Here is a 26,288-nt window from a genome sequence, read left to right as displayed (position 1 = left end):
ACCATCACCTTAAGTCCAAAAGCAGACAAAGATCCCACCAAAAAAGGAGAGTTATAGACCGACAGTCCTCACGAACACGGATGCAAATATTCTCAAGACACGAGCCGATGGGATCCAACGGTACATTAAGAAGTTACTCACCATGACCAGGTGGAATTTATACCAGGGATGCAAGGCTGGTTCAACACTTGGAAAGCACGCCACGTGACTTAGCAGATCTGCAAGAGAAGAAACAAGAACCAGACGATCCTCTCAAGAGATGCAGAGAAAGCATTTGACAAATACGGCATCCATTCCTGATCCAAACGCTTCAGAGTACAGGGATAGAGGGAATGTTCCCAGCATCTCCAAAGCCATCTACGGAAAGTAAAGCCCTCAGCAAATTATCATCCTCAATGTGGAAACACTGGGAGCCTTTCCCTGAAGATTGGGAACGAGAGACAGCGATGTCCACTCTCACCATGGCTACTCACATACTACTAGACGTCACGGCCTCAGCAATCAAGCGACAGAAAGAAATAAAAGGCATTCAAATCGGCAAAGAAGTAGTCAAACTCTCCCTCTTCGCCGATGACATGATACCGTACCTGGAAAACCCAAAAGACTCTTCCCCAAGATTGCTGGAACTCCTACAGCAAGTTCAGCAGTGTGGCAGGATACTGAATCAATGCCCAGAAATCAGTGGCCTCTCTCTATGCCAACGATGAGACCGAAGATAGAGAAATGAAAGAGTCAGTAACATTTACAATTGCACCCAAAAGCATGAGGTACCTAGGAATACACCTAACCAGAGAGGTAAAGGATCTCTACCCAAAAAACTACAGAACACATCTGAAAGAAATTGAGGAAGACACAAAGAGATGGAAAACTACTCCATGCTCCTGGATTGGAAGAATTCATATACTGGGAAAATGTCCACGTGACCCAGGGCAATTTACACATGGAACACAATCCCTATCATCAGAAATATCACGGGCTCTCTTCAGAGAGTTGGAACAAATCATCGGAAGATTAGTGTGGAATCAGAAAAGACCCCAAATGGCGAGAGCAATATTAGAAAAGAAAACCACAGCTGGCGGCATCACAATGCCGGATTTCAGGTTGTGCTACAAACCTGTGCTCATCAAAGACAGTGTGGTACAGGCACAAAAACAGACACACAGATCAATGGGACAGAAGAGAGAAATCCAGAAGTGGACCCTCAACTCTATTGTCAAGACCATATATTCGACCAAGCAGGAAAGACCATCCACTGGAAAAAAGACAGTCTCTTCACTAAAGGCTGCTGGGAATGTTGGACAGCCACACGCAGAAGAATAAAACTGGACCATTCTCTCACACCGTACACAAAGATAAAACTCAAAATGGATGAAGGATGTAAATGTGAGACAAGATTCCATCAAACTTCTAGGGGAGAACACAGGCAACACCCTGTTTGAACTTGGCCACAGCAACTTCTTGCAAGATACATCCATGAAGGCCACAGAAACAAGACCAAAATGAATCATTCATCAAGCTGAGAATCTTCCGCACAGCAAAAGAAACACTCAACAAAACTAAAAGACAAACCTCCAGAATGGAAGAAGATATTTGCAAATGACCTGTCAGATAAAGCGTGAGTTATCCAAGATCTCTAAAGAACTTATTCAACTCAACAGCAAAGAAACCAGGAGTCCAACCCTGAAATGGGCAAAAGACACGAACAGAAATGTCACACAGGAAGACATAGACATGGTCAACAAGCACACGAGACAATGCTCCACATCACCGGGGTCACGGAAATACAGATCGAAAGCACAATGAGATACCACCTCACACTGGTGAGAATGGGGAACAAAAAACCAGACAGGAAACAACAAATGTTGGAGAGGATGTGGTGAAAGGAGAATGCTTTCAAAATTCAAAAATTTCAGAAATAGCCATACTCACCTGATAGGGACCAAGGGGGCCTGGCGTGCTCCCGGCAAGCCTGGGGAGATTGGGAAGGGGGAAGAGGGAAGGGGGGCAGGGGCGGAAGGAGTAAGGGAGTAAGGGGGGCAGGGGTGGAGGGGGAGGGGGCGGAAGGGGGAGAAGGAAGAGCCAAGGACCTTCGCGGGGTTCCTGGGGCACAGCAACCCAGGCCCTCAAGCCACCACCCCAAGGCCGTGCCCTGACGGTGGACGGTGCCTGCATCCAAACCCCTGTGAGCGCATGCGGAAGGGTTCGGCACCCTCCCTGAGCCTCAGTGGAAAACCGTGTGCAGGTGCTTCAGAGAGGTAACAACCGATCTGCCCTGCGATCCAGCAGGTGCACTGGTGGAGGTGTGACCCAAAGGTACAGATGCAGGGAAATGCCGTGACACCCGCACCCCGAGGTTTAGAGTGGCAACACCCACAACAGCCACACTACGGAAGGAGCCTTGGTGTCCATCGAAAGATGAATGGATAAGGAGGGCGAGTGGTCTCTGCACACAATGGAAGATTACTCAGACATTAGAAATGACAAACACCCACCATTTGCTTCGACCTGGATGGAACCAGAGGGTATGACGGCTGAGTGAAAGAAGTCAATCAGCGAAGGACAAACATCATATGGTCTCATTCTTCTGGGGAGGATGAGAAAAAAATAGTGAAAGGGAATAGAGGGGAAAGGAGAAAAAATTGAGTGGGAGATGGCAGAAAGGGAGACCGAACATGAGAGAGTCCTAACCCTGGGAAACGAACAAGGGATGCAAGAAAGGGAGGAGGGCGGGGGGCTGGGGGTGACTGGGTGATGGGCACGGAGGGGGACATTTGATGGGATGAGCCCTGGGGGGTTATGCTCTATGTTGGCAAAATGAACCCCAATAAGAAATACACCTAGAAACAAACACACAAACCTCCCGAGACACAAAAGTCTGGGGCCAGATGCCTTCCCAGGGGAATTCTATCCAACGCTTCAAGAAGAAAGCATACCTGTGCTACTAAAGCTGCTCCGAAAGATAGAAAGAGATGGAATACTTCCAAACTCGTTCTTGGAGGCCAGTGTCACCTTAACTCCAAAACCCAAGACCCCACCCACCAAAAGGGAGAATTCTGGACCGATGTCACTGATGAACACGGATGCACACCTTCTCCACAAGCTACGAGCCAACGGGATCCAACAGGACATTATTAACAAGTTACTCACCATGACCCGGTAGGCTTTATCCCCGGGGTGCAAGGCTGCTTCAGTACTCGGAGAGCACTCAAGGTGCTTCATCAGATCTGCAAGAGAGAAAACAAGAACCAGATGATCCTCTCAAGAGACGCAGAGGAAGAAGCATTTGACAAAATATGGCATCCATGCCAGATCCAAACGCTTCAGAGTACCGGGATAGAGGGAACGTCCCTCAGCATCTTCAAAGCCATCTACGAAAAGCCCGCAGCAAATTCTCATTCCCAATGGAGAAACACTGGGAGCCTTTCCCTGAAGACCAGGCACGAGATGGGGATGTCCACTCTCACCGCTGCTATTCTCAACAGAGTACGAGATGTCATGGCCTCAGCAATCAGGCAATGAAAAGAAATAAAAGGCATTCAAATCATCAAAGAAGAAGTTAAACTCCCTCTTCGCCGATGACATGATACCGTACCTAGAAAACCCAAAAGACTCCACCCCAAGACGGCTGGAACTCCTACAGCAAGTTTGGCAGTGTGGCGGGATACAAACTCGGGGCCCAGAAACCAGTGGCCTTTCTGTACGCAAACAATGAGACCGAGGAAAGGGACATCGAGGAAGGGGTCAATCCCATTTATACAACTGCAGCACCCAAAAAAAAGCATGAGCTACCTAGGAAGAAACCTAACCAAAGGGGTAAAGGATCTCTACCTGAAACACTGCAGAACATGTCTGAAAGAAACTGAGAAAGACACAAAGAGATGGAAAAAGGTTCCATGCTCCTGGGTTGGAAGAATTGATATTGGGGAAAATGTCAACGTGATCCAGGGCAATTTACACAACTAGTGCAATCCCTCTCAGAAATACCACGGACTCTCTTCAGAGAGCTGGAAAAAATCATCTGAAGACTTGTGTGGAATCAGAAAGACCCCGAATGGCCACAGGAATAGTAGCCAAGGTACCCACTGCGGGGGGGGGGGGCGGGAGGAGGCAGCACAATGCCGGGTTTCAGGGTGTGCCACAAAGCTGTGACCATCAAGACGGTGTGGTACTGGCACAAAAACAGACATCAAGAATTTCTCTAAAGGCATCAGTGAAATTAATATTAAAGCATCTGGAAGCTAATTATTTTGAGAAGGGCATGTGGCACTAAGCTCAGGTCTGAATTTATGGATTTGGAACTGGTATTTAAGATGAAATATTTAATGGATAATGAAGCAAAGCATATTTGGTGACAGAAAATATCTAATACCTTGTGCCATGAATCCCTGACACAGTTTCAAATTTGTGCTTCTCTTGTGTTTTCTTGACCTATAAAATGTTACGTGGAGTTATTCACTGAACTTAACTCATGACACATCCGTAAACCCAAGCTTGCCAAAATATTTTAGGTGGGTATGTGGAGGGCAAGGGACGCTGAGGACTCCTGGGTCCATATACATGCACACCTATACACCAGCATCAGCGCTCTTTCTTCAGCAAAATTACACTTCCTTCCCATTTTTGTTTCCAAACAATGGGCTAAAGAGAGTAAAACCAAAATATAAACATGTTGAGGATATCTTTTATTATACACAGAAGTATCTTAGTATGCTGGGAAACAATAGTATACATTATACCAATTGGCTTTGAAAAATCAAGTCGCTGACTCTTCATCTAAACTCAAATATGTGAGATACACATCCCTGGTTTTGAGATTACTCCTTAAACTAGATCTTTACCTCAGAAGCATTCTGAAACAATAACATTTTGGGGATAATGCTAGGTAAATTTAACGAAATGAATGCTAGGTCTTTAGCCACGCTGGATATGAACCATTTAAAGCATTAGAAGATTTACTAACAATATGTTTATACCAATATTTTATTAGTGAGTTTGCTTGGTATTATTAAGCTAGCCTACATTGGGTTTCTCCAGAACAGGCCCTGAGACTAGGACCAAGGCTAGGAGTTTATTTGGAAGACTATCTCAGGAAACATTGGCGGAGGAGGGGACAGTGAGCCAGGGAAGGGAAGGAAGCCAGTAGATGAATTTATGAGTATGTTATAGCTGTGGGGAACTTGGGCTCATTTCCACTGTGCTACTCTGGGAAGTGGTGTAGAGCAGACCCGAGAGTTGTCTCACCCAAAGGATAAGAAAGATGGAGGGCTTAGCCACTAGCTCCCATCTGTCATGAGTTTGAGGCTGTTCCCAGGGATGTCAGCTCCCTGGCACTTCCAGCCCACCGGGCACCAAGAATGCTCCTGTGGGGAGAGCTAAGGGATGCAGGTATTGGCAGCAGAAAGCTTATCAGCATGCATAGGGATGTTGAGTGACAAGGGGATATACATGGTGTGCCAAAATCACCTACTCAGAGGCATAACTGTTTATAAACACACTAATAAAGCTTCTTTTTAATGGGAGGAAACCAAAAGGCCAGCAACTGAGGGTGGAAAGATAGGAGAAGCATCAATTGTAACCCTTCTGATAGCAGTCCTACTCTCTTCCCACACAGGATCCTCCTTGACCCCCAGGCAATCCCTGGAGGTCAGACTAAGGGAAGCCTGAGAACATTTTTTGCTTATCTTCTCAGCAGATATTGGGAGCAGGTCAAGGAAGAAGCTTTACAGAGCACAGCAAGAGAATGCGATGCTTTTCTAGTCAATGGTAACTTAAGAGTTTATATTCCGAAGAAATTATATACTTCTATATATTATTAGGCTGTTTATATTTTATTGTTTTATTATGTTTATGTTTATATGTTCATGTTTTATTTATTTATTCATGAGAGACATAGAAACATAGGCAGAGGAGAAGCAGACTCTCTTCAGAGAGCCCGCTGTGGGACTCGATCCCAGGACCACCACCTGAGCCAAAGGCAGAAGCTCAACCACGGAGCCACCCAGGTGTCCAGAAGTATTTCTTTCTCATGCTGTACACTGTAATCACCCTATTTCTCTACAGGCTTGAAAGCCACAGGATTATCCCTTCAAAGGGAAATACTGAAGCTGAGGTGCTTACTGTTCTTCAATAAAATTTCCACGTGGTACTCCCTTTTAGATTTTATGGTATGCCCCTGTCTCCACAGGAGTCCCAGCCCTACGAGCTTCTGTACCCGGTAACATCAAAATGAATGAGCAACTACGACTTGGGCTGTTTGTATTTCCAAAAGTGGGAATTGGAGGAGGGTAAAGGAAAAGTTTTCCCTGCCTTAAGGTTCAAGGGCACTGCGAAAAGACAGTGGCTGATGCTGATTCTGGAAAACTGTTTCTCATAGAGCTTTCAGGCTGATTTCCTCAACTCCTAACTTTTTGGGAGGAAGGATTCCTTTCAATAAGGTGAGGACTAGATAAGGTGTAAGTAGCTAACTAGAAAAGGGTGGTAGATAGTAAGTGTTGTGGACAAGGGAACCACGTGTGAAAAATACATTAGGCCAAAGGGATAAGCTCATGAAAACACGCTCAATATCTTTAGTCATTACAGAAATGCAAATTAACACTAAATTGAGATACTACTTTACATCCACTAGAGTAGCTAAAAATTCTTTTTTAGATTTTGTTTATTCATGAGTGAGAGAGAGAGAGAGAGAGAGAGAGAGAGGCAGAGACACAGGTAGAGGGAGAAGCAGGCTCCATGCAGGGAGCCCGAAGTGGGACTCGACCCTGGGCTGAAGGCGGTGCTAAACCACTGAGCCACCCGGCTGCCTGAGTAGCTAAAATTTAAGACTGACAAATCCCAAGTGCTGATGAGGAGTCAGAGCAATTAGAACTCATATATACTGCTGATGGGAGTGTAAAAGTGTGGTACAGGGTGGGGTAGCCTCTTATAAAGTTAAACATATACCTACCTTATAGTCCAGCAGCTGTAGATCTAGGTCACTGTCCAAGATAAGTGGGAATATATCCTTCACAAAAGGATATAAAGAATGCTCATAGCAGTTTTACTCAAAATAGCCCCAAACTGTAAACAACCCAAATGTCCATCAACATGAGGATGGGCAAACAAGCTGTGGTATTATTTTACCACTCAGTAATAAAAAGGATGCATTAGTGTACTGATCCCTGCAATGAAATGACTGAATCTCACAAGAGAAAAGAAGCCAGACACAAAAGGGTTTAGAAATACTGTATGCTTCCACTTATATGAAGTTCTAGAATAAGCAAAACTCACCTAAGGTGAGAAAAACCACTGGATGCTTTTGGGGGACTTGAGGAATTACCTGGGGACAGAGGAAGATTCTTTCAAGAGATGGAACTCTGGTAAGGGCACAGGTTACACAGGTGTATCTAGTTGTCAAAACAGTTCAATTATTTGTGCATTTCAGTGTATGTAAATTTTACCATAAAAACTCTAAAAAATAATAATAATCAAACAGAGGGGCTGGGGAGTGGGTGGTATAAATAAAACAAGAATGGTAGGATATTCATAGTTGAAGTTGAGTGATGAGTAAGTGGGGCTCATTACACTACTCTGTTTACGTTTGAAATTTTCTACACACACATAGGCATGCACACAACGTTAAAAACCCAGTAAGCAAGATCATCAAAAGGCTATTAGGCACCTGAAAATAATGCAGAATGGCTGAAGTGGAGAGTGTCTTTTCTACTCTTTCATCTAGTACAAATCTTCCAGACAGCAGCGGACTAAAGATAACAAATCTCTTAGTCACACATCACTTGAGAGCATGGACAGTTTCAATGATAAGCTAACATGAACAAAAAGCTATGGTGGAAAAACAGACATTTGTATCTCTTGTGTAAACATACCTTACCAAACATTGTTCCTTAAGGTACTTTGCAGCAGTTGGAACAAGAATTTAAACAGGAGCCATTTAGCTACCATGGAATATGGACATATTTACTGGTACAGGCTCAGACCAGCATAATCCCCTTTCTTAACCTGGTAAAGCTTCTGAAGTTGCAGTAACAAAAATCTAATTTTAAAAAAGTCACAAATGTCTTATAAATAAAAAATCATGTCTGAAAATATATAGTATGCCCAATAAATCATCAGTGATGAAAGTCACTTCCTACTTTAAAATAGATTAATGCCAATGTTGAGAACGTTTCATAAGGGTCGATGTTAAATTTCCTTCATCTTTTCTTTTTAAAGATTTTGTTTATTCATGAGAGAGAGAGAGGCAGAGACACAGGCAAAGGGAGAAGCAGGCTCCATGCAGGGAGCCGGACGTGGGACTCTTTCCTGGGTCTCCAGGATCAGGCCCTGGGCCGAAGGTGGTGCTAAACCGCTGAGCCACCCAGGGCCGCCCCAAATTTCCTTCATCTTAATGCAATACAGTTGTGTGTGTGTGTGTGTGTGTGTGTGTGTGTGTGTGTGAGAGAGAGAGAGAGAGAGAGAGAGCACTCAAGGTTTTGTATAGACTTGTTAGAGTGAATCACAGATTTCCTTTTAGGAAAAACTTAAAAGTTCCCTTTAATTTTGCAGATGAGAAAACCAGGGCAAATGAAGTCACTTATCCAAAATAACAAGAGGATAAGAAGTGTAAGACCATAATTCAGCTTTTCTGATTTTTTCAAATTGAGATGGACCATTCTGCTTGCATATATGAATTTGAGATGAATATGAGATTCTTGGGCAGCCCCGGGTGGCTCAGCAGTTTAGCACCACCTTCGGCCCAGGGCGTGATCCTGGAGACCTGGGATCTAGTCCCACGTTGGGATCCCTGCATGGAGCCTGCTTCTCCCTCTGCCTGTGTCTCTGCCTCTCTCTCTCTCTCTCTCTGCCTCTCATGAATGAATAAATAAAATCTTTAAAAAATTCTATTACTTGCATCCATATTGAATACTCCAGAGAACTTTATCTTGACAATTTACAGAATGTTATACAAACTCAGAATTGTTTAAAATGTTTCCAGTGAATTAGTAGAAATATACTTTCGCCCCATGGAGATTACCATATTGGAACATGATGACATCTTCAAAAGATTGTGGAAAATACAGCCAATTCACCACTTGCATATGCTTCCTGACCCAGTATCAGAGTAGATAGTGAACAACTCAAGACTTTTTAATTTTTTTTCTCACCCACATCTTTACTTGGGTGCCATCATACTCTTGATACCAGTTTGTTTTGTTATGTTTTAAAGTAGCATGTTACAATCCATTAGTGGTTGATGGAGTCAACTTAAGGGGAGACAATTAGCATTTTTAAAAATGAAATTAACTAGATTAGAAAATAGTGTACAACATATATAGTTAGGGAAGGACTATTTTGAGAAATTTTTGTTTCAGTCATATACATATGTGTGTACACTGGGTGACTATAAAACATTCATTACTGTCAATCACAGTCAAAAGCACTTGAGAGTGAATGACTCTCATAAGGTCTTGTGAGAACTTTAATGCTCTGATTACTTTTTTCTCAACTCACATGTTTGTTGTTGTCTACTACTTTAATGCTCATTTTTAGAACCACACAAATGAGACATTATTATCACTTATATTGTACAATGTCTGGATTTACCTACATGTTTGCTAATTTCTATGCATCTGTGAAAAAATTTTTTTTCTTTCTTAGAGAAGGGGGAGAGAGAGTGTGTTTGTGTATGAATGTAGGCAGCATAGGGGGCAGGGGCAGCGGGAGAGGAAGAGAGAGAGAATCTTAAGTATGCTCCATGCCCCATGTGGAGCCTGATGCAGGGCTTGATCCCACAACTCTGAGATCATGACCTGATCTGAAATCCAGAGCTGGATGCTTAAATGGCTGAGCCACAAGGCTCCCTTTGACTTTTTTGTATTGTGGCAAAATTCATAACCTAAAATTCACAATGTTAGCCATTTAAATGCATATAATTTGGTGACAGTACATACATGATGTTGTGCAACCATCACTTCTATCTGGTTCCAGAACATTTTTATTATCCCAAAAGGAAACTCCATGCCAATTAAGCAGTCACTTTGCATTCCTTCCTCTCCCAAGCCAATGACAACCAGTAATCTTCTGTCTCTTTGGATCTGCCTATTCTGGATATTTCGAATGGAATCATACAATATGTGACCTTCTGTGCCTGGCTTCTTTCACTCAGCATAATGTGGTTATTGTGAATAGTATCACTATGAGCATTTGTGTACAAGTATCTGTTTGAATACTTGTTTTCAATTTAGGGGGGGATATAACTAGAAGTGAATTTGCTGTTTCATATGGCAATGCTATGTTTAACTTTTGAAGGAACCACCAACATTTTTTCCATAGAAGCTGCACCATTTAAAATTCTCACAAGCAACGTGCAAGGGTTCTAATTTCTCTACCTTCTACCCAACACTTGTTTTTTTTCTATTAAAAAAAATTATAGCCATCCCACTAAGCATGAAGTGGGCATCTCACTGCAGTTTTGATCTGTATTTCTCTAATGACTAATGATGTTGAACATCTTTTCATGTGTTTGTTGGCCATTTGTGTATCTTCTTTGGAAAATGTCTATTCAATTCTTTGTCTCCATTTTTTAACTGGGTTGTCTTTTCATTGTTCAGTTGTATAATTTCTAAATTCTGAATACTAGACACAAGATTTATATGATTTACAAATAATAGCTTCCATTCTGTAGGTTCTTTCCCTTTTTTGGGGGGGGGGGTTCTTTCAGTTTTTGATCACGTCCTTTGAAGCACAAAAATCTTCAATTTTGAAGTTCAGTATTTTTTGTTTGTTTGTTTGTTTGTTGCTTGTGCTCTTTGTGTTGTATCTTAGAAACCATCCCCAAATCCACGATCATGGAAACTTACCCCTATGTTTTCTTCCAAGGGTATTTTTTTTTCTTCCAAGGGTATTATCCTGAAAACTTGTTTCTAGAACCATTTTTCTTTTTAAGGTACATTCTTTTTTTTAAAAGATTTATTATTTGAGAGAGAGCGGGGGGAAGGGCAGAAGGATATGGAAAGAGAGCCTTAAGCAGACCCCATGCTGAGCGTGGAGCTGATCTCCAGACCCTGAGATCATGATCCCAGCCAAAACCAAGTGTCAGGTACTTACCTGACTGTGTCACCCAGGCGTCAAAAAGAACATTCTTTAAAAATACCTTTAATAAGGTTTCTTGGTTGCAAATGCAATCTATCTTTATCTGAAAGTGTCTTTACTGCCTTTGTCCTTGAAAAATAGTTTTGTTAAATCCATGAATCTAGCTTGACCGTCATTTTCTCTTCAGAACGCTGAAGATATTCCACTGTGTTCTGGTTTCCATTGTTGCTACTGAGAAACTGATACCTACTTGCCCTCCTTATTATTTACTTTTTTCCCCTCTGCCTACTTTTAAGATCTGCTCTTTGTCTTTGCTATTCTTTGGTTTTACTATCATACATCTGGGTGTGACTTTCCTTTTATCTATTTGGACTCTTGTTTCCTCTATTTGTGGATTCATGTCCTTTTGTCAGTCTGGGGAAGATCTTAGCCCTTCTATGTTCAAATATTGCCTTTTTTCTATCTCCCCTTTCTGGAACTCAAATTATATATATTACTCATTATGCCCTCCATATAGCTTAATGTCTCTTCTGTATTTACTGCCTTGTCTCTATGTAGTACAGCCTGACTATTTCTTTCAGATTTAACTCCATCTTCAGCTGCATATATTCCGCTGTTTAACACATCCACTAAGCTATTAGTTTTAATAATTATCTGTTATTTATAAATGTTTTTTTTTTCAAATGTGCCTGGTATTTTTATTAGATTTGCATTTTGACCCTTTTTCATTTATTATTCCATCTTTAATTTCTTTTTTTTGAGAATCTTTAATTTCTTAAAACACTTGACCCATAATTATTTTATACTATTTGATGATTTCAATATCTATAAATTCCCAAGAACCTCAATGTGTTGTTCTTGTTTTCCCCTGACTTTCATTCATTAGTATTCATGTTAATTTCTTATTATATTTGAATGTATTTAATTTTAACAAATCTGAAGGCTTCAACTGGGGATTTGAATTTGTTTCTTTATAGATCTAGGGCCGGGAGGAAATTGATCTGGGAGCACTCTAGCCTCCCCTTTAAAGACTCTGGCTTAAGGGAAGTTTCACTCTCCACAGAAGGTCCATAATTTTAAAGGTCACATAGTTAAATAACATCTTAAATTTACAGACAAATGACTCAGATTATAGTTTTAAGCAATTTATCCCAAGGTCACACAGCTACTCTAATAAATCGTGGGAGTAGACCCAAAGTCTCCTGACTACAAGTCATGCTCATGTAATACACCACATTCTACCACTGAATTGATTTGATACGAATTGTTCAAGTTTTTGACATTGCATACCAAAAAGGAGGGAAAAATGCTCTCTTTGAATTAGTTGTTTTCTTCCTCACCTTTTACAGAACTGATGACTTCATATGTAAGCTTGTTTGCTGAAAGCAGCACAAATTTTTGATGAATATAAATCATCTGTTGTGGATTAAAAAATAATTTCTGCTGTAATAACAAAAATCTCTTCTTTCTTTTTCTTTTATTTTGGTGATAATTCAACTCCTAACTTCAGTCGATAAGGATGGATACTGCCCAAGAGTAAATGAGAAACACAGTTCTAGTAAGAGCTCAGGAAAAAGCTGATTTGTGTGTCAGAGTCAAGGTGTCCCAGAGCTATAAACAGAAAATGTATGATGAATGAGGTTAAGAGGGAAAGGAAGAAATGTCCATGTGTGAAGGGGGGCAGGGTGAGATTTGAAATTCCAGATGTATATGCTTAGCAGATTTTGGGGTGGATTTTAAAGGGATAAAGACTAATGCACATAAATTAAAAAAAGCAAAAGATCAAGAGCCAGTAATCAGAGAAGTCAGAGGCTGAAGAAGCAGCCTACTTGAAGTGCAGTCAAAATGCAGTGATGATTATTGTAAGCAAAGAACAGGAACAAAGAGAAGATTACAGTATAGGGACCGAATCTGTAAATCAGACGTATTTGGTGATCTTTCATGCCTTTTTTTTTTTCATTTTGGAATCCTCCTGCTATAGTAGGAAGATCCTTTCTCACACAAATAATTCAAGCCATTTAGTATTCCAAGAGGTTCCCAGTAAGGTACTACCAGCAAAGCTGAAATTTGAAATATATATAAATATAAATATAAATATTAATACACACACACACATATACACAATATCTAGATTTATCTGTGAGGTTGGTGGATGATGAGGGGTCGTATCAACCAATCATTTACACATGTGAGATGTTAAGACCTCTGAGATTCCAGTCAGTCAACAGACATATGGGGTAGATACTGAGTGTGGACCATGGTGGGGCATAGCCCCAAGAAGACATCTGTTCCTGTCACTCACTTGGTGACCTTGGGTCATTTACTTCAATTCTCGAAGGCCCTATATTCTTATCTGTAAAATGTGGATAACATGACATATCTCATAGAGTTGTTATGAGGATGAAAAGGTCAGAAAGATGAAGCAGCACAGAGCCTGGCATATATGAGCCCTTACCTGAAATTGATGACCACTGTGTTCTTTCAGAAAGGCCCTGTTGCCAGCCCCCTCACACATGCTATCTCCTCTGGCACCACACAGCACATCAACATTGCCTTTCCCCAGTGACGACCCCTCTCAAGTCCTGCAGCCTGAGACCTCAGAATTGTTCTGGTTATACTGCTCTTCTATGAATTTTGTCAGAGCAAACCAACCTTCTCGGAGCATTTTCACATATAAGCTTAGAGCACAGTCTATTTTTCTTCTACAACTGAGGATTCATCCTGGATTTTTCAAATACATAAAACTCCAGATAGAACTCCAAACAAGGGGATCCCTGGGTGGCTCAGCAGTTTAGTGCCTGCCTTTGGCCCAGGGCGTGATCCTGGAGTCCTGGGATCGAGTCCCACGTCAGGCTCCCGGCATGGAGCCTGCTTCTCCCTCCTCCTGTTTCTCTGCCCCTCTCTCTCTCTCTCTCTCTCTCTCTCTCTCTCATAAATAAATAAACAAATAAATCTTTTAAAAAAAAGAACTCCAAACAAAAGGTGATGAAAGGAGATATTTTGATAATCCATGGTATGATAACATTACACTGAATACCATCTGCTGTAAATACTTCAGCCTTCTGCGGTGTCCAGATGAAAGAAATGTGTCAGGCTGTGCTTCTTCAGTGGGTAACTCTGGAAAGTTTTGCTAAACTTTCATCCAAAATAGGAAGAACCTACCTCCTATAGGTTGAAGAAAGTTGCTGTCTGTAACATTGCTGGGGTAACATTGCCCTTTTTATCTGAAGGAATGAAGTTTCCGTTTGATCATAATGGTGAAGCAGCAAACACTCACCCTCAAAATTCTGCACTGAACTCTTTACTCATATAGGAGATCCTAGTTTCTATGTTGTTTTATTCCTTTGCCAAATGCTAATGGTTTGAAATCCAAAACAGATGAAGCTAATTAATAGCAGTTACATATTTTCAAGAAGCTTTCAATTTGGTTATTGCAGATTCTCTGAGACATTGCTTTCTTTAGTTTATACAAAACAGCATTGATATAAAAAAAGATTTACTTTACATATACACTCACTCTCTCTCTCACACACACACACACAAATCTTGCTCTCGTTTCACTCATACAGTCTGTACTTCAAGTAGAAAATTTTCATTCAGCTTGAGGAGATGCCTTTTGTTTGTTTTGTGGAGCATATCTGGTGATGTGTTTTCTCTGTTTTGTGGGATATGATTCAGAATTCCTGGGTTTCTGCCTCCCTGCTCGCAGGACACCTGCTTCTCCCTCTCCCTCTGCCTGTCTCCACTGATCATGCGTGCTCGCTCTCTCTCGCTCTCTCTCTCTTAAACAAATAAATAAAATCCTAAAAATGAATACTACTTCTAATAAATAACACACAGAGTGAGCATAAAGGTGGACATGCAGGCCTGCTAGACCTGGCTGGAGACCCCCTCCCTCATGCCTGTGTTTGTTGTCTTCCCCTTGTGCTGCTGGCTGCAGAGGTGCATGACCTCCCAGGGAGGAAGGAGGCCCATGGAGGAGCCACCCTGGCTCCTGAAAGACCCCGTGAACGAGTTCAGTCTCCAATCTGAACAGCCACTCAGTGCTGTCAGGTGGGGCAATCTGTGCTGACGCAGTACTGACATTGGGGGAGTCACTTGGTAATTCAGCAATGTGGATCACCAAATTAACTGAAATAGTTATCAGTCTACTAGTTTTAAATGACCAATGGACGCCTGCCTGGAGCAGTCTGAAGGGCGTGTGGTTATTGATCTCGGGGTCCTGAGTTTGAGTCCCACATCGGGCACAGAGTTTCCTTAAAAAAAAAAAGAAAAGAAAAGCACAAGTATTTTAAAATGCCCCAAGTCAATAAGGCTCCCACCGCTGAGCTGGCCCGTGGTGGGATGGATCCTCCCACCTTCTCCTTCAGCTGCTGAGCCCTGAGCACAGATAGTGCCCGAGCTGATAAACAGACCAGATCCTCCCTCTCGGAGCTCATGCTCCAGGGGGGAAGATGGACAAAATACGGAAAAATATCAGGAATGGAAAGAGCAAATTGCTCCCTAGAAAGAGAGCCTGGTGCTTCCCTGGGTCCTGAGCTCCGGAGGTGAGGCTGTGACAAACTGTGGGGCTTTGACAAACGCAGCAGCTGGGGCTCCAGGGGGCCACTGAGGGGAGGAGGTGAAGACCCACTGCCTCGCCAGGATCACAGCCTGGGAAGGAGGCAGAAGGGGGCATGAAGCCAGCTCTGTGTCCTCCGTTGGGGGCCAAGGCTGCCCCTCCCCTTTGTCAGGGGGCTGAGAAAAGGTTGTGTGGATGGAACTGGCTACAGTCATGGGGATGTGATGGGGTGGGGGTGGGCATTGACAGCCCAGACAGGAGGCATTCCAGCACGTTCCAGTCTGAGGAAGAGCCCAGGTCAGGGTGACCCACTGGGTGCACCGCTGTCCACAGCTCACCCAGTGGAAATGACGGAATGGCCCGTAACATGACAGGCAGGGTTTCAGGATAAGGACAGCCTCACACCTTCTAGGCCAAGACTCCCACACCTACTGTAGGGTTTGCCTTGGATTCAGGAGCCTAGGATTGTGGGAAGCTATTGCCCATCCCTGCCCCGGTGGGACTGTCATCTTCTGGGCCTCCAGAATGAGGGTAACGGTGCCCACGTGTGTGCACACAGGGACCTTGTGGGCCTGGACGCATGTACACACCAAGGAAGAACATGTGGTGGGAGGTATTGCCTGCACGTGACACCCACCTCCAATGTCACAGATATGATGCCACAGTGGCGTGGGGACATCTGGAGGAAGCACCTGCTAGGATAATCCCTATCCCACAGGCAAGAGGCAGACTATCCCCGACAGGCACAACGGCTTCTCCGGGGTGAAAACCAGGGAAGAATGGAAAGTTGTGTCTGAACCCAGGTGTGTTTCCAGGCTGGGGCCCTGGCTGCACATAGTCTTGCCCTGGGGCCTGTAGACAGGGGTGCGGTTGTGTCACTGTGTGCACACAGGCCATTGCCTGCAGGGAGGGGGGGGGGCCGTTGGCAGCCCCGAGCGCTGCTCCTGAAGCTCCCTCCAGGAGTGGACTCAGGGAGGGGGTCCCAGGCAGTGAGGTCACTTCTTTCACAACAGAGGCCAACAGAACTTGGAACCCCTGTACCCGGGCCCCCACATTCTAGTGCAGCCCCACCTCAGGCTCACTTTCAGGAGACTTCTGCTACTGAAAGATGTTCCCTGATGGCTTTCCCAGTTTTGAGCAACACCAGGAACCCCAGGGATGCGGCTGCTTCGAATGCTGGAGACGCTGGTGCCACCGTCAAACCCAACGCCTCAGGGAGCTTTTCAGGAGGCGCTGTAGGGTAATACAGAGCAGGCCAGGCCAGGCCACCTGTGCCAGCCATCCTGGGCAGCCCCATCCCCTCCTCTTCAGTTTCAGGGAACCAGGGATGTGTGGGCAGGTCGCATCCAGGCTGGAGGACCTTGCAGGGCAGCAGGTTCCCCGGTGACCCCTTCAGGGTCACCCTGATGTCACGGTGGGCAGGGTGGAAACAGGATTCCTGAGGTGCCTCTTACATGACCCGGAGTTAACCCAAGGCCCTGCAGCCGCATCCCTTTGCTCTCCTTGGGGGAGGTGTGTGCCAACTGTGCTGTGGTGTGTCTGCAATGGAGTCAGCTGGGTGTGCGGCCCAGCCGAGGCGGCCACACCGGGCGCTGAGGCCTCCTGCCTGGCTGCCGCACACGGTCTTTACAGAGCTCCACATGGGACAAGGGGTGGCGGCGGAGGCGGGAGGAAGAGGACATCCCCCACACCCCGGTGGTGATCAGGAAGGAGCCCAGCACAGCTAACGGAGACCTGCAAGGGTTCAAGGTGAGTGCAGGGGCTGGGGCCACCCGACACCCAGGGCCCCGATGCAGCAGGAAGGGCCCCAGGTCCCAGAAGCCAGCCTGCTGCTCCCCTCGGCTCCCCCCTAGACTCCTGCTGCTACAGGAGTCTGGATTCCCCTCCTCCCCAAACTTGCCCCCATGGCCCTGCCCCTGCCTGGGCCAGATGCAGAGTCCCTGTGCACAGATTTGTAGGAATATCAGAATAGAGCCTTCAGGGGATGCCTGGTCGCCCAGTGGTTTAGCGCCTGCCTTCCGCCCAGGCCCTGATCCTGGAGACCCAGGATCGAGTTCTGCCTCGGGCTCTCTGAATGGGGACTGCTTCTACCTCTGTCTGTGTGTCTGCCCCCCCACCCGTGTGTGTGTGTCTCTCATGAATAAATAATAAAAACTTTTTTTATAATGCTTTCTTTTAAATATTTTATTTATTTATTCACGAGAGACAAAGAGAGAGAGGCAGAGACACAAGCAGAGGGAGAAGCAGGCTCCATGCAGGGAGCCTGATGTCAGACTGGATCCTGGGTCCCCAGGATCACGCCCTGGGCTGAAGGCAGTGCTAAACCACTGACCCACCCGGGCTGCCCATAAAAACTTTTTAAGAAGAGACACACCATGTCTCATCGCATGCGGTCTCCAGTAGTTTGCACTGTGCTATGCTTTCTCCTAACTGGTGCTCCCAGGAGGCCCCATTGGCCTGACGTCCTTCCCCACCTTCTCCAAGGCTTGAGCATGGTCCTGGTGAGTTGGGAGACTTTTCCCCAAAGGGACACGGGGCTCACTGTACTATGTCTATCGCTCTGCAGTTAGGTTTTGAAGGAGCGCATCCCTGCCCCCGCTCCCGGGGTCGGGCACAGGGGCCTCGTGTGCTGCACAACATGTCAGAAGGCCAGTTGGTTCCCACAGCCACTGAGCCCTTCACTGATGCAGGACTTCAATGCGATTCCCTTCTGTTGCCAAATCACAGGGCGGTGCTGAACATCCTGCAGCCCTCACACCCTGGGCCCTCCCACCCAAGGAAAGGTCTCCGGGTTGGCACCTCGAGAGAGGGGCGTGTGGTCAAATTCAAGGGGTGAAGCCGTTAATGCAGGGAGGTGCTGTCAAAACTCAGCTGACAAGCGGCCCTGGGATACTGACCCCTCCCACTTGAGATCCTTGTATTGATCCAAATTTTTTTGAAAATTTATCCTCTAAAACTATTTCTTTATTGGATAGTCTGTCAGTTTAAGAGACAGACAGCAGGAAGCAGAAGAGGGAGACACAGGCTCCTCAAGCACACTCTGCCCCAAGCGCAGAGCCTGCCAGGGGTGGGATCTCAGGATGCTGAGACCATGACCTGAGCCACAACTGAGAGTCAGATGCTAAGTGACTGAGCCGCAGGTGTCAAGCCCCGTGTCCCTGCTGTGGGCACTCCTTCCCCCCCCCCGCCCCCTGCAGCCACTGAGAGCTCGGGCTGTGGTCTGCGCTCCAACTCCCAGGTCTCCTGGAGGCTACAGTGCAGGCTGCACATCCCCTCTGTCCCACCTCAGGCTGAAAGGGCCTCAGCCCTGAGGAAGAATCGGATCTGCCCAACCACCCCCAGCCGGAGGGAGCTGCTGGAGCAGCAGGTAGAAGAACTGGTGCCCGCCTTGCTGCGCTTTGATAACCTGTCCATATTTGAATTCCTTAACTATTTGGTGGAATATGGCACCCCTGAAGAGGTGCTGGACCTGCTGTTTGCAAAGTGAGCACTCTGACCCTCCACAGCCCAGTGGGATGGGCCACCTACTGGTTGGGAGTCTTGGGGAATGTTGCTTAACTTCCCGGTCCCTTGGGCTGCTCCTCCGACTGGAGGAGAGTCACACAGGGCCTAGTCGGGTCCTGTAGGGCAGCCCCCGGTGCCTGGCCTGTGGCAGGTCGGCTAGAGGGGCTGTGCTTGTGCTCATCAGTCGTCTTCTCTCCCCATGACAAAGCCTGTGCCGCCTCCTCACCGTCACCAGGGTCTTGAGCTGGCCTGTTTTGCCATTGAAAGGGAGTTTTGAGTCCATCTGGGGTCTATATCCTGGGGCATTCGGAGTAGGGGTCCCTGGGGACACCTGGGCGCCCAGGCCCACTCGGATATCAGCCATGGGCCTGGCCGGAGCCCTTTCATTCCTCAAGCATTCAGGAAGTGCCAGCAGGTGCAGGTGCTTCTCCAGGAGCTGCCCATGGCCACACGCACAGAGCTGACGGCCCCCCAGGGTTCTGGACTAGTTGGGGTTCAGAGGTGACAGCAGCTATGAGGAGAGATCGGGTCCACAGGACGATTCATGTGATGCCCCCTGCCCTCCTCTAGATATCGATACATCGTAGCTTCCTGCAAGAACGAAGGAATCCTGGACCAGTGGGAAATGTGAGTGAGCTCTGGACCATGCAGGGGAGCCTTCCCTCTCCAGGAGGGCCGCGAGGGGGCTGTGGGTTGGAGGGGCTGCTCGACCCTTCACCCCACACGTCTGCAATTCCTGTGACAGGGTAAGGGTCTAAGGCCCCTTCAGGAAAAGAGCAAAGGAGAGCCGTGGGTGGGATGTGGGCTTTGTGGGAGAGCACTGGGACACCAAAGGGTGACCTCCTCCATGCCCATCCCCCCAACCCTCTGTCTGCCCCACACCTGGGACCCAGAGCAGAGGGTGTGGGGAGCATCGCACTCACCAATCTGGTGGCACCTGGACCCGGGTGCATGGCAGGTGCTCAGGAGAGCCAGTGAGGGCTCACGGACCAGACGGCCCCCGCCCCGTGGGAGATTAGAGTCAGTGGAAGGACACCCCTTGGGGGCCCCTCATGAGTGAGGCAGGGCAGACCCACGGGAGGGAAGTTTCCCCAGGAAAAACAGTGATGGTCACACTGCTGGTCATGGGCTCCCATGCACAGAGGCTTTGTGCCAGCCCCTCCTCAGCGAGCAGGGCTGTGGCAGACTGGACCGCCAGGTGACAGGTGGACAAGGAGCAGCACTGGCCTCCGACAGCCCCGCATGGGAGGCCGAGGGCCCCGGTTCCTGCAGGGCTTCCCCGGGACACCTCTGTGTGAGGGAGCTCTGTCTTCTGACGCCTCTGCCCACCTGTCCCTCCCCAGCACCATGTCCTCCTTCCTGACCATCTGGCTGGACTACTATGAGGAGGACTTCCACGATCCCCCAGAATTTCCTGCCCTGACAAAGCTGCTGAACTTCACGGGGCAGTACTTGCCAGGCTCAGTGCTCCACTGTCGTGCCGAGTGTTACCTTTGGCGTTTCATAAATCTCCATCAAGCGGAGTTTGTGGGTGGAGGTGAGGAGGACTGGGGTGGCCGAGTTGGGGACAGGGTGGGTCACACAGATCAAGCCTCCGTGTTGCTGGGCCGGAGCAGTGGGTAGGCTCACACCCCATCCCCACGGGCTGCAGTCTGGGGAGACCTCCCAGGGCTCTTGCACTCACACACATTGAGCGGTGGGAAGAGTGTCCTTGATTTGAGAGGGACGTGGAAAGTCCATCCTGGTGATGATACTTTGTCTTCTTGGAGATGATACTCTGTCTTTGGACCCTGAGCAACACCCTGAACCACCCCAGGAGCACGCCCAAGCTCCGACGGTGGGGCCTGCTGCACCTTCAGGGTCTGAGGGGATGGAGCTGGTCCCAGCTGCTGGAGCTGAGGGCTTGGCCCAAGCCATGATGCCAGCTGCTGTGTTCAAGCCAAGATACATGGTCGGACCTCTGAATCACTGTCCTGACCTGGAAGAGCTACCTGCAACCCTAGGAGCCCTGGAGGCCAAATGGGCCCCACCACCGGCTATCGAGCTCATCGATGTGCCGGAGCAGCCGCCTCACTCAGTAGAGCAACCGGCTTCAGACCCCGAGCAACACCCTGAACCACCCCAAGAGCCCGCCTGAGCCCTGACTGTGGGGGCTGCTGCACCTTCAGGGTCTGAGGTGATTGAGCTGGTCCCAGCTGCTGGAGCTGAGGGCTTGGCCCAAACCGTGATGCCAGCTGCTGTGTTCAGGCCAAGGTATGTGGTGGTCAGACCTCTGAATCCCTGTCCCGACCTGGAAGAGCCACCTGCACCCTTGGGAGCCCTGGAAGCCGAACGGGCCCCACCACCAGCTATCGAGGTCATTGATGTGCTGGAGCAGCCACCTCACTCAGGGGAGCAACCGGCTTCGGACCCCGAGCAACACCCTGAACCATCTTGGCAAGAGCCCCGCCCCGAGGCTGACTGTGGGGCCTGCTGAAGCTCCTGGGCCTGAGGTGATCGAGCCGGTCCCAGCTGCTGGTGCTGAAAGCTAAGCCTGGGCTGAGATGCCAGCTACTGAGGTCAAGCCAAAGTACCTGGGGGTCATACCTTTGATTCACTGTCCCGACCTGGAGGAGCCACCTGCTTCTTGGCCACCCCAGAAGGAGGAACATGTCCCGGTGCCGGCTCTCGAGTTCATCGAAGGGCCGGACTGCCACCTGCCTCAGTGGAGCCACCAGCCTTGGCCCCCGAGCAGCAGCTTGTGATGGCTGCAGCACAATTGAAGCCTTCCCCTCCCCTTTCATTGTGCTGTTTCTGTATTTTGTGTTTTTTGTAAACCTCTATAATTGCTTCATAAATTTTATTTGTAATAAAGGATAAGTTAACTTTGTAAAAATTGACTCTGTTGCTTTTAAATTATACATCGTGGTACTTTAGGTCCATTCATACTTCGAAACTCATTCTATGAGGCTAGCATCACCTTAATTCCAAAACCAAAGACCCCACCAAAAAGGAGAATTATAGACCTATATCCCCGATGAACATGGATGCAAACATTCTCAACAAGATATGAGCCAACAGGATCCAACAGTACATTAAGAAGATTACTGGCCATGACCAAGTGGGATTTATCCCCAGGATGCAAGGCTGGTTCAACACTCGTAAAGCAGTCAATGGGATGGATCACATCAACAAGAGAAGAAACAAGAACCAGATGATCCTCTCAATAGATGCAGAGAAAGCATTTGACAAAATACAGCATCCATTCCTGATCAAAACTCTTGAGACTGTAGTGATAGACGGAACATTCCTCAACATCTTCAAAGCCAACTACGAAAAGCCCATAGCAAATATCATTCCCAATGGGGAAACACTGGGAGCCTTTCCACTAAGATCAGGAATACGACAGGGACGTACACTCTCACCATGGCTACTCAACATAGTACTAGAAGTCCTAGCTTCATCAATTGGGCAGCAAAAAGAAATAATAGGCATTCAAATTGGCAAAGAAGAGGTCAAACTCTCCCTCATTGCAGATGACATGATATTGTACCTAGAAAACCCAAAAGACTCCACCCCAAGATTGCTGGAACTCATACAGGAAATTCAGCGGCGTGGCAGGATACCAAATCAATGCCCAGAAATCAGTGGCATGTCTATACACTAACAATGAGACTGAAGAAAGAGTAATTAAGGAGTCATTCCCATTGACAATTGCACCCAAAAGGATGAGATACCTAGGAATACACCTAACCAAAGAGGTAAAGGATCCCCACTCGAAAAACTACAGAACACGTCTGAAAGAAATTGAGGAGGACACAAAGAGATGGAAAACTATTCCATACTCATGGATTTGAAGAATTCATTTATTGGGAAAATGTCAACGTGACCCAGGGCAATTTACACATTGAACGCAATCCCTATCAAAATACCATGGACTTTCTTCAGAGAGTTGGAACAAATCATCTGAAGATTAGTGTGGAATCAGAAAAGACCCCAAGTAGCCAGGGGAATATTAAAAAAGAAAACCAGAGCCGGGGCATCACAATGCTGGATGTCAAGTTGTACTACAAAGCTGTGGTCATCAAGACAGTGTGGTCCTGGCACAAAAACAGACACAGAGATCAATGGAACAGAACAGAGAATCCAGAAGTGGACCCTCAACTCTATGGTCAGCTAATATTCGACAAAGCAGGAAACACCATCCACTGGAACAAAGTCTCTTCAATAAATGCTGCTGGGAACATTGGACAGCCACACACAGAGGAATGAAACTGGACCATTCTCTCACACCACCGTACACAAAGAGAAACTCAAAGTGGATGAAAGATCTAAATGTGAGACAGGAAGCCATCAAAATCCTAGAGGAGAACACAGGCAGCACCCTTCTTGAACTTGGCCAGAGCAACTTCTTGCAAGATACATCCATGAAGGCCAGGGAAACAAGAGCCAAAATGAATCACTGGGACTTCATCAAGATGAGAAGCTTCTGCACAGCAAAAGAAACGCTCAACAAAACTAAAAGACAACCCACAGAATGGGAGAAGATATTTGTAAATGACCCATCAGATAAAGGGCCAGTGTCCAAGATCTCTAAAGAACTTATTCAACTCTACAGCAAAGAAACCAACAATCCAATCATGAAATGGGCAAAAGACCTGAACGGAAATGTCACAGAGGAAGACATAGACATGGCCAACACGCACATGAGACAATGTTCCGCATCACTGGCCATCAGGGAAACACAACTCAAAAGCACAATGAGATCCCACCTCACACCAGTGAGAATGGTGAACATTAAGAAGACATGAAACAACAAATGTTGGAGACGATGTGGAGAAAGGGGAACCCTCCTGCACTGTGGGTGGGAGTGTGACCTGGTGCAGCCACTCTGGAAAACTGTGTGGAGCTTCCTCAAAGAGTTCAAAATAGAGCTGCCCTGCGACCCAGCAATTCCACTGCTCGGGATTTACTCCAAAGATACGGATGCAGTGAAACGCCAGGACACCTGCACCCCGATCATTATAGCGGCAATGTCCACAATAGCCACACTGTGGAAGGAGCCTCGGTGCCCATCGACAGATGAATGGATAAAGAAGATGTGTTCTACCTATGTAATGGAGTATTACTCAGCCAATAGAAATGACAAATACCCACTATTTGCTTCGACGTGGAGGGACCTAGAGGGTATTATGTTGAATGAAATAAGTCAATGGGAGAAGGACAAACATCATATGGTCTCATTCATTTGGGGAATATAAAAATTAGTGACAGGAAATAAAGAGAAAGGAGAGAAAATGAGTGAAAATATCGGTGAGGGTGACAAAACATGAGAGACACCTAACTCTGGGAAATGAACAAGGGGTAGTGGAAGGGGAAGTGGGTGGGGGGTTGGGGTGACTGGGTGATTGGAACTGAGGAGGGCACTTGGTGGGATGAGCACTGGGTGTTATGGTACATGGCAGCAAACTGAACTCCAATAAACAAAATCTTAAAAAAAAAAAGGGTGAGGGATCCCTGGGCGGCACAGCAGTTTGGCGCCTGCCTTTGGTCCAGGGCGCAACCCTGGAGACCCGGGATCGAGTCCCACATCGGGCTCCTGGCGCATGGAGCCTGCTTCTCCCTCTGCTTGTGTCTCTGCCTCTATCTCTCTCTGTGACTATCATAAATAAATTAAAAAAAAAGGGTGAACCCACAGTGCCTGGCCCTGCATCTCCACAGTGTTGGGAGCAGCGTGGGGGGAGCGGGACACCGGCCACCCGCTCTCCTCCTGCTGCTACTGCGTGGGCTCTGCTTCCTTTCCTCGTGCTGGGCCCGGGGAGCGGGTTCTGGGCCGGCTGCTTCCGAGGAGGGCGGGGGGGGGGCTCGGCTTCATCTCTCTTGCACACCCGCGCTTGTGCTCTCGCTTGGTGTGTGTGTGCGTCTGCCAGCTGCAAGGCCCTGTCGGGAAGACCAGACTGGGGCTCTTGGTCGGCGCTGCTGGATGTGGGGACACCTTCCCGAGTAGGCCACAGACGCAGCAGGAACTGTCCTCCCACGTCCTCTGTGGGGCCTGGTCCTTGTTGGGGAGCTGACCGGGTGCCCTCAGGAGACACAGCCACGGCCTTTCCTCCTGCCTCTCCTCTGCCTGTGGGGCCTGAGCCACCCCAGGCCCACAGGCCACATGCCCGCTGCTCTGTGGGGCTGTCAGCTGGCGGGTTTCCTGGGACCTTCCCTTGGTGGCTGTCCTGGAGGCTGAGGAGGACTCCTTTCTAGGCGATGGCCCCCTTCAAATGGCTTGAGTAGGTGGGAGCTGACTCGTCAGTCGTGTGGGGGCAGGTTTGTGGCTCGAGGTGGCCAGAAATGGGTGGGGATGCCCGAATATGTCCGAAGCAGCCCCTGGGAAGCATTGGGTAGCTCTCGTGCGGTCGAAGGAGGTGCAGACACCAGATGGCTGGGAGGAGCGTCGCCAAGGGGGCCCAGAGATCTGCCCCCATAGTTGGGCCGGAGCCTGTTGCTGGAGCTGCTGAGACCCATCCTCAGGGTCCCCAGGATTTGCACACCTGTCCCATGTCCCAGGGCTCTCATGGCATGCACGTGTGTGAGAACCGGTCTCGATGGTCTCGTCGGGGTCTCCTGGTGTGACGAGGTGGGGCATGCACCGTACCCCAGCTACTCGGGAGACTGGGGAGCCATGGACTCCATGGTCCGTCATCTTCTCTGACGTCGTTTTCAGTGTTGTGTTTTGGCCCACTCCGCCTGCCGTGGCAGCGGCTCACCAGCGTCAGAGTGGCAGGCTGGGGCACTGGGCCATGCGGCCGATGGCAGGCCGTCCTCGTGGGTGTCCTCTGCCCATTGCTGCTGGCCTGGGCCCTGGAGCCGGTGCAGCCTGCGTGTTTTCTCTCTCCAGACGCGGCTGCCACAGATTGGCCAGTGAGCTCCATCAGCTGAGGTCCGCGGAGACCAGTGCCCACCCACGAAGTCCCCTCTCCAGTGTTGGTTTGCAATAAATCTGTATTTAAGCACTTAAGCATCTGTGTGTGTCTCTTGCTTCTGAGACTCTTCTCTGCATGTGTGCTTTTCCGGAACTCCAGCCATGAGGTCCCTGACTCACGGACAAAGCAGATGCCAAAGTAGGGGATTCCTCAGTGTCTTCTGAACTGTGTCTGCTCTAACCTGTGGTTTTCAGAAATCTGAT

At 47.5% G+C, this 26,288-nt stretch overlaps 1 protein-coding gene and 1 long non-coding RNA gene across 9 annotated transcripts in view; one reads left to right on the top strand and one right to left on the bottom strand.

The window, feature by feature from the left end:
• Window positions 1–26,288, bottom strand: part of LOC140611752 (uncharacterized) — a 183,980-nt gene that overhangs the window by 120,900 nt on the left and 36,792 nt on the right. For 4 of the 8 annotated variants that reach the window (XR_012012893.1, XR_012012894.1, XR_012012892.1 and 1 more), the window contains 2 exons: window positions 3,148–3,224; window positions 142–218 (listed from right to left, as the gene is read on the bottom strand). The exons of 3 other annotated variants lie outside the window; for them this stretch is intronic. This is a non-coding gene — a long non-coding RNA (uncharacterized lncRNA). The remainder of the gene's footprint in view (window positions 1–141; window positions 219–3,147; window positions 3,225–26,288) is intronic. One more of the 8 variants, XR_012012896.1, reaches the window with a different exon arrangement.
• On the top strand, window positions 4,116–24,655 carry LOC140611553 (uncharacterized). The gene is made up of 10 exons (XM_072788225.1): window positions 4,116–4,160; window positions 6,185–6,214; window positions 15,575–15,614; window positions 16,347–16,431; window positions 16,760–16,868; window positions 17,261–17,377; window positions 18,918–19,111; window positions 19,703–19,759; window positions 20,476–20,669; window positions 20,902–24,655. Exons 1-10 carry the CDS (start codon window positions 4,116–4,118, stop codon window positions 21,267–21,269), a joined length of 1,239 nt encoding a protein of 412 aa, XP_072644326.1. The 3' UTR covers window positions 21,270–24,655.

Source organism: Canis lupus, chromosome 20, assembly GCF_048164855.1.
Source record: "Canis lupus baileyi chromosome 20, mCanLup2.hap1, whole genome shotgun sequence".
Classification (NCBI taxonomy): Eukaryota; Metazoa; Chordata; class Mammalia; order Carnivora; family Canidae; genus Canis; species Canis lupus.
This window is presented reverse-complemented; position numbering and strand designations above follow the sequence as displayed.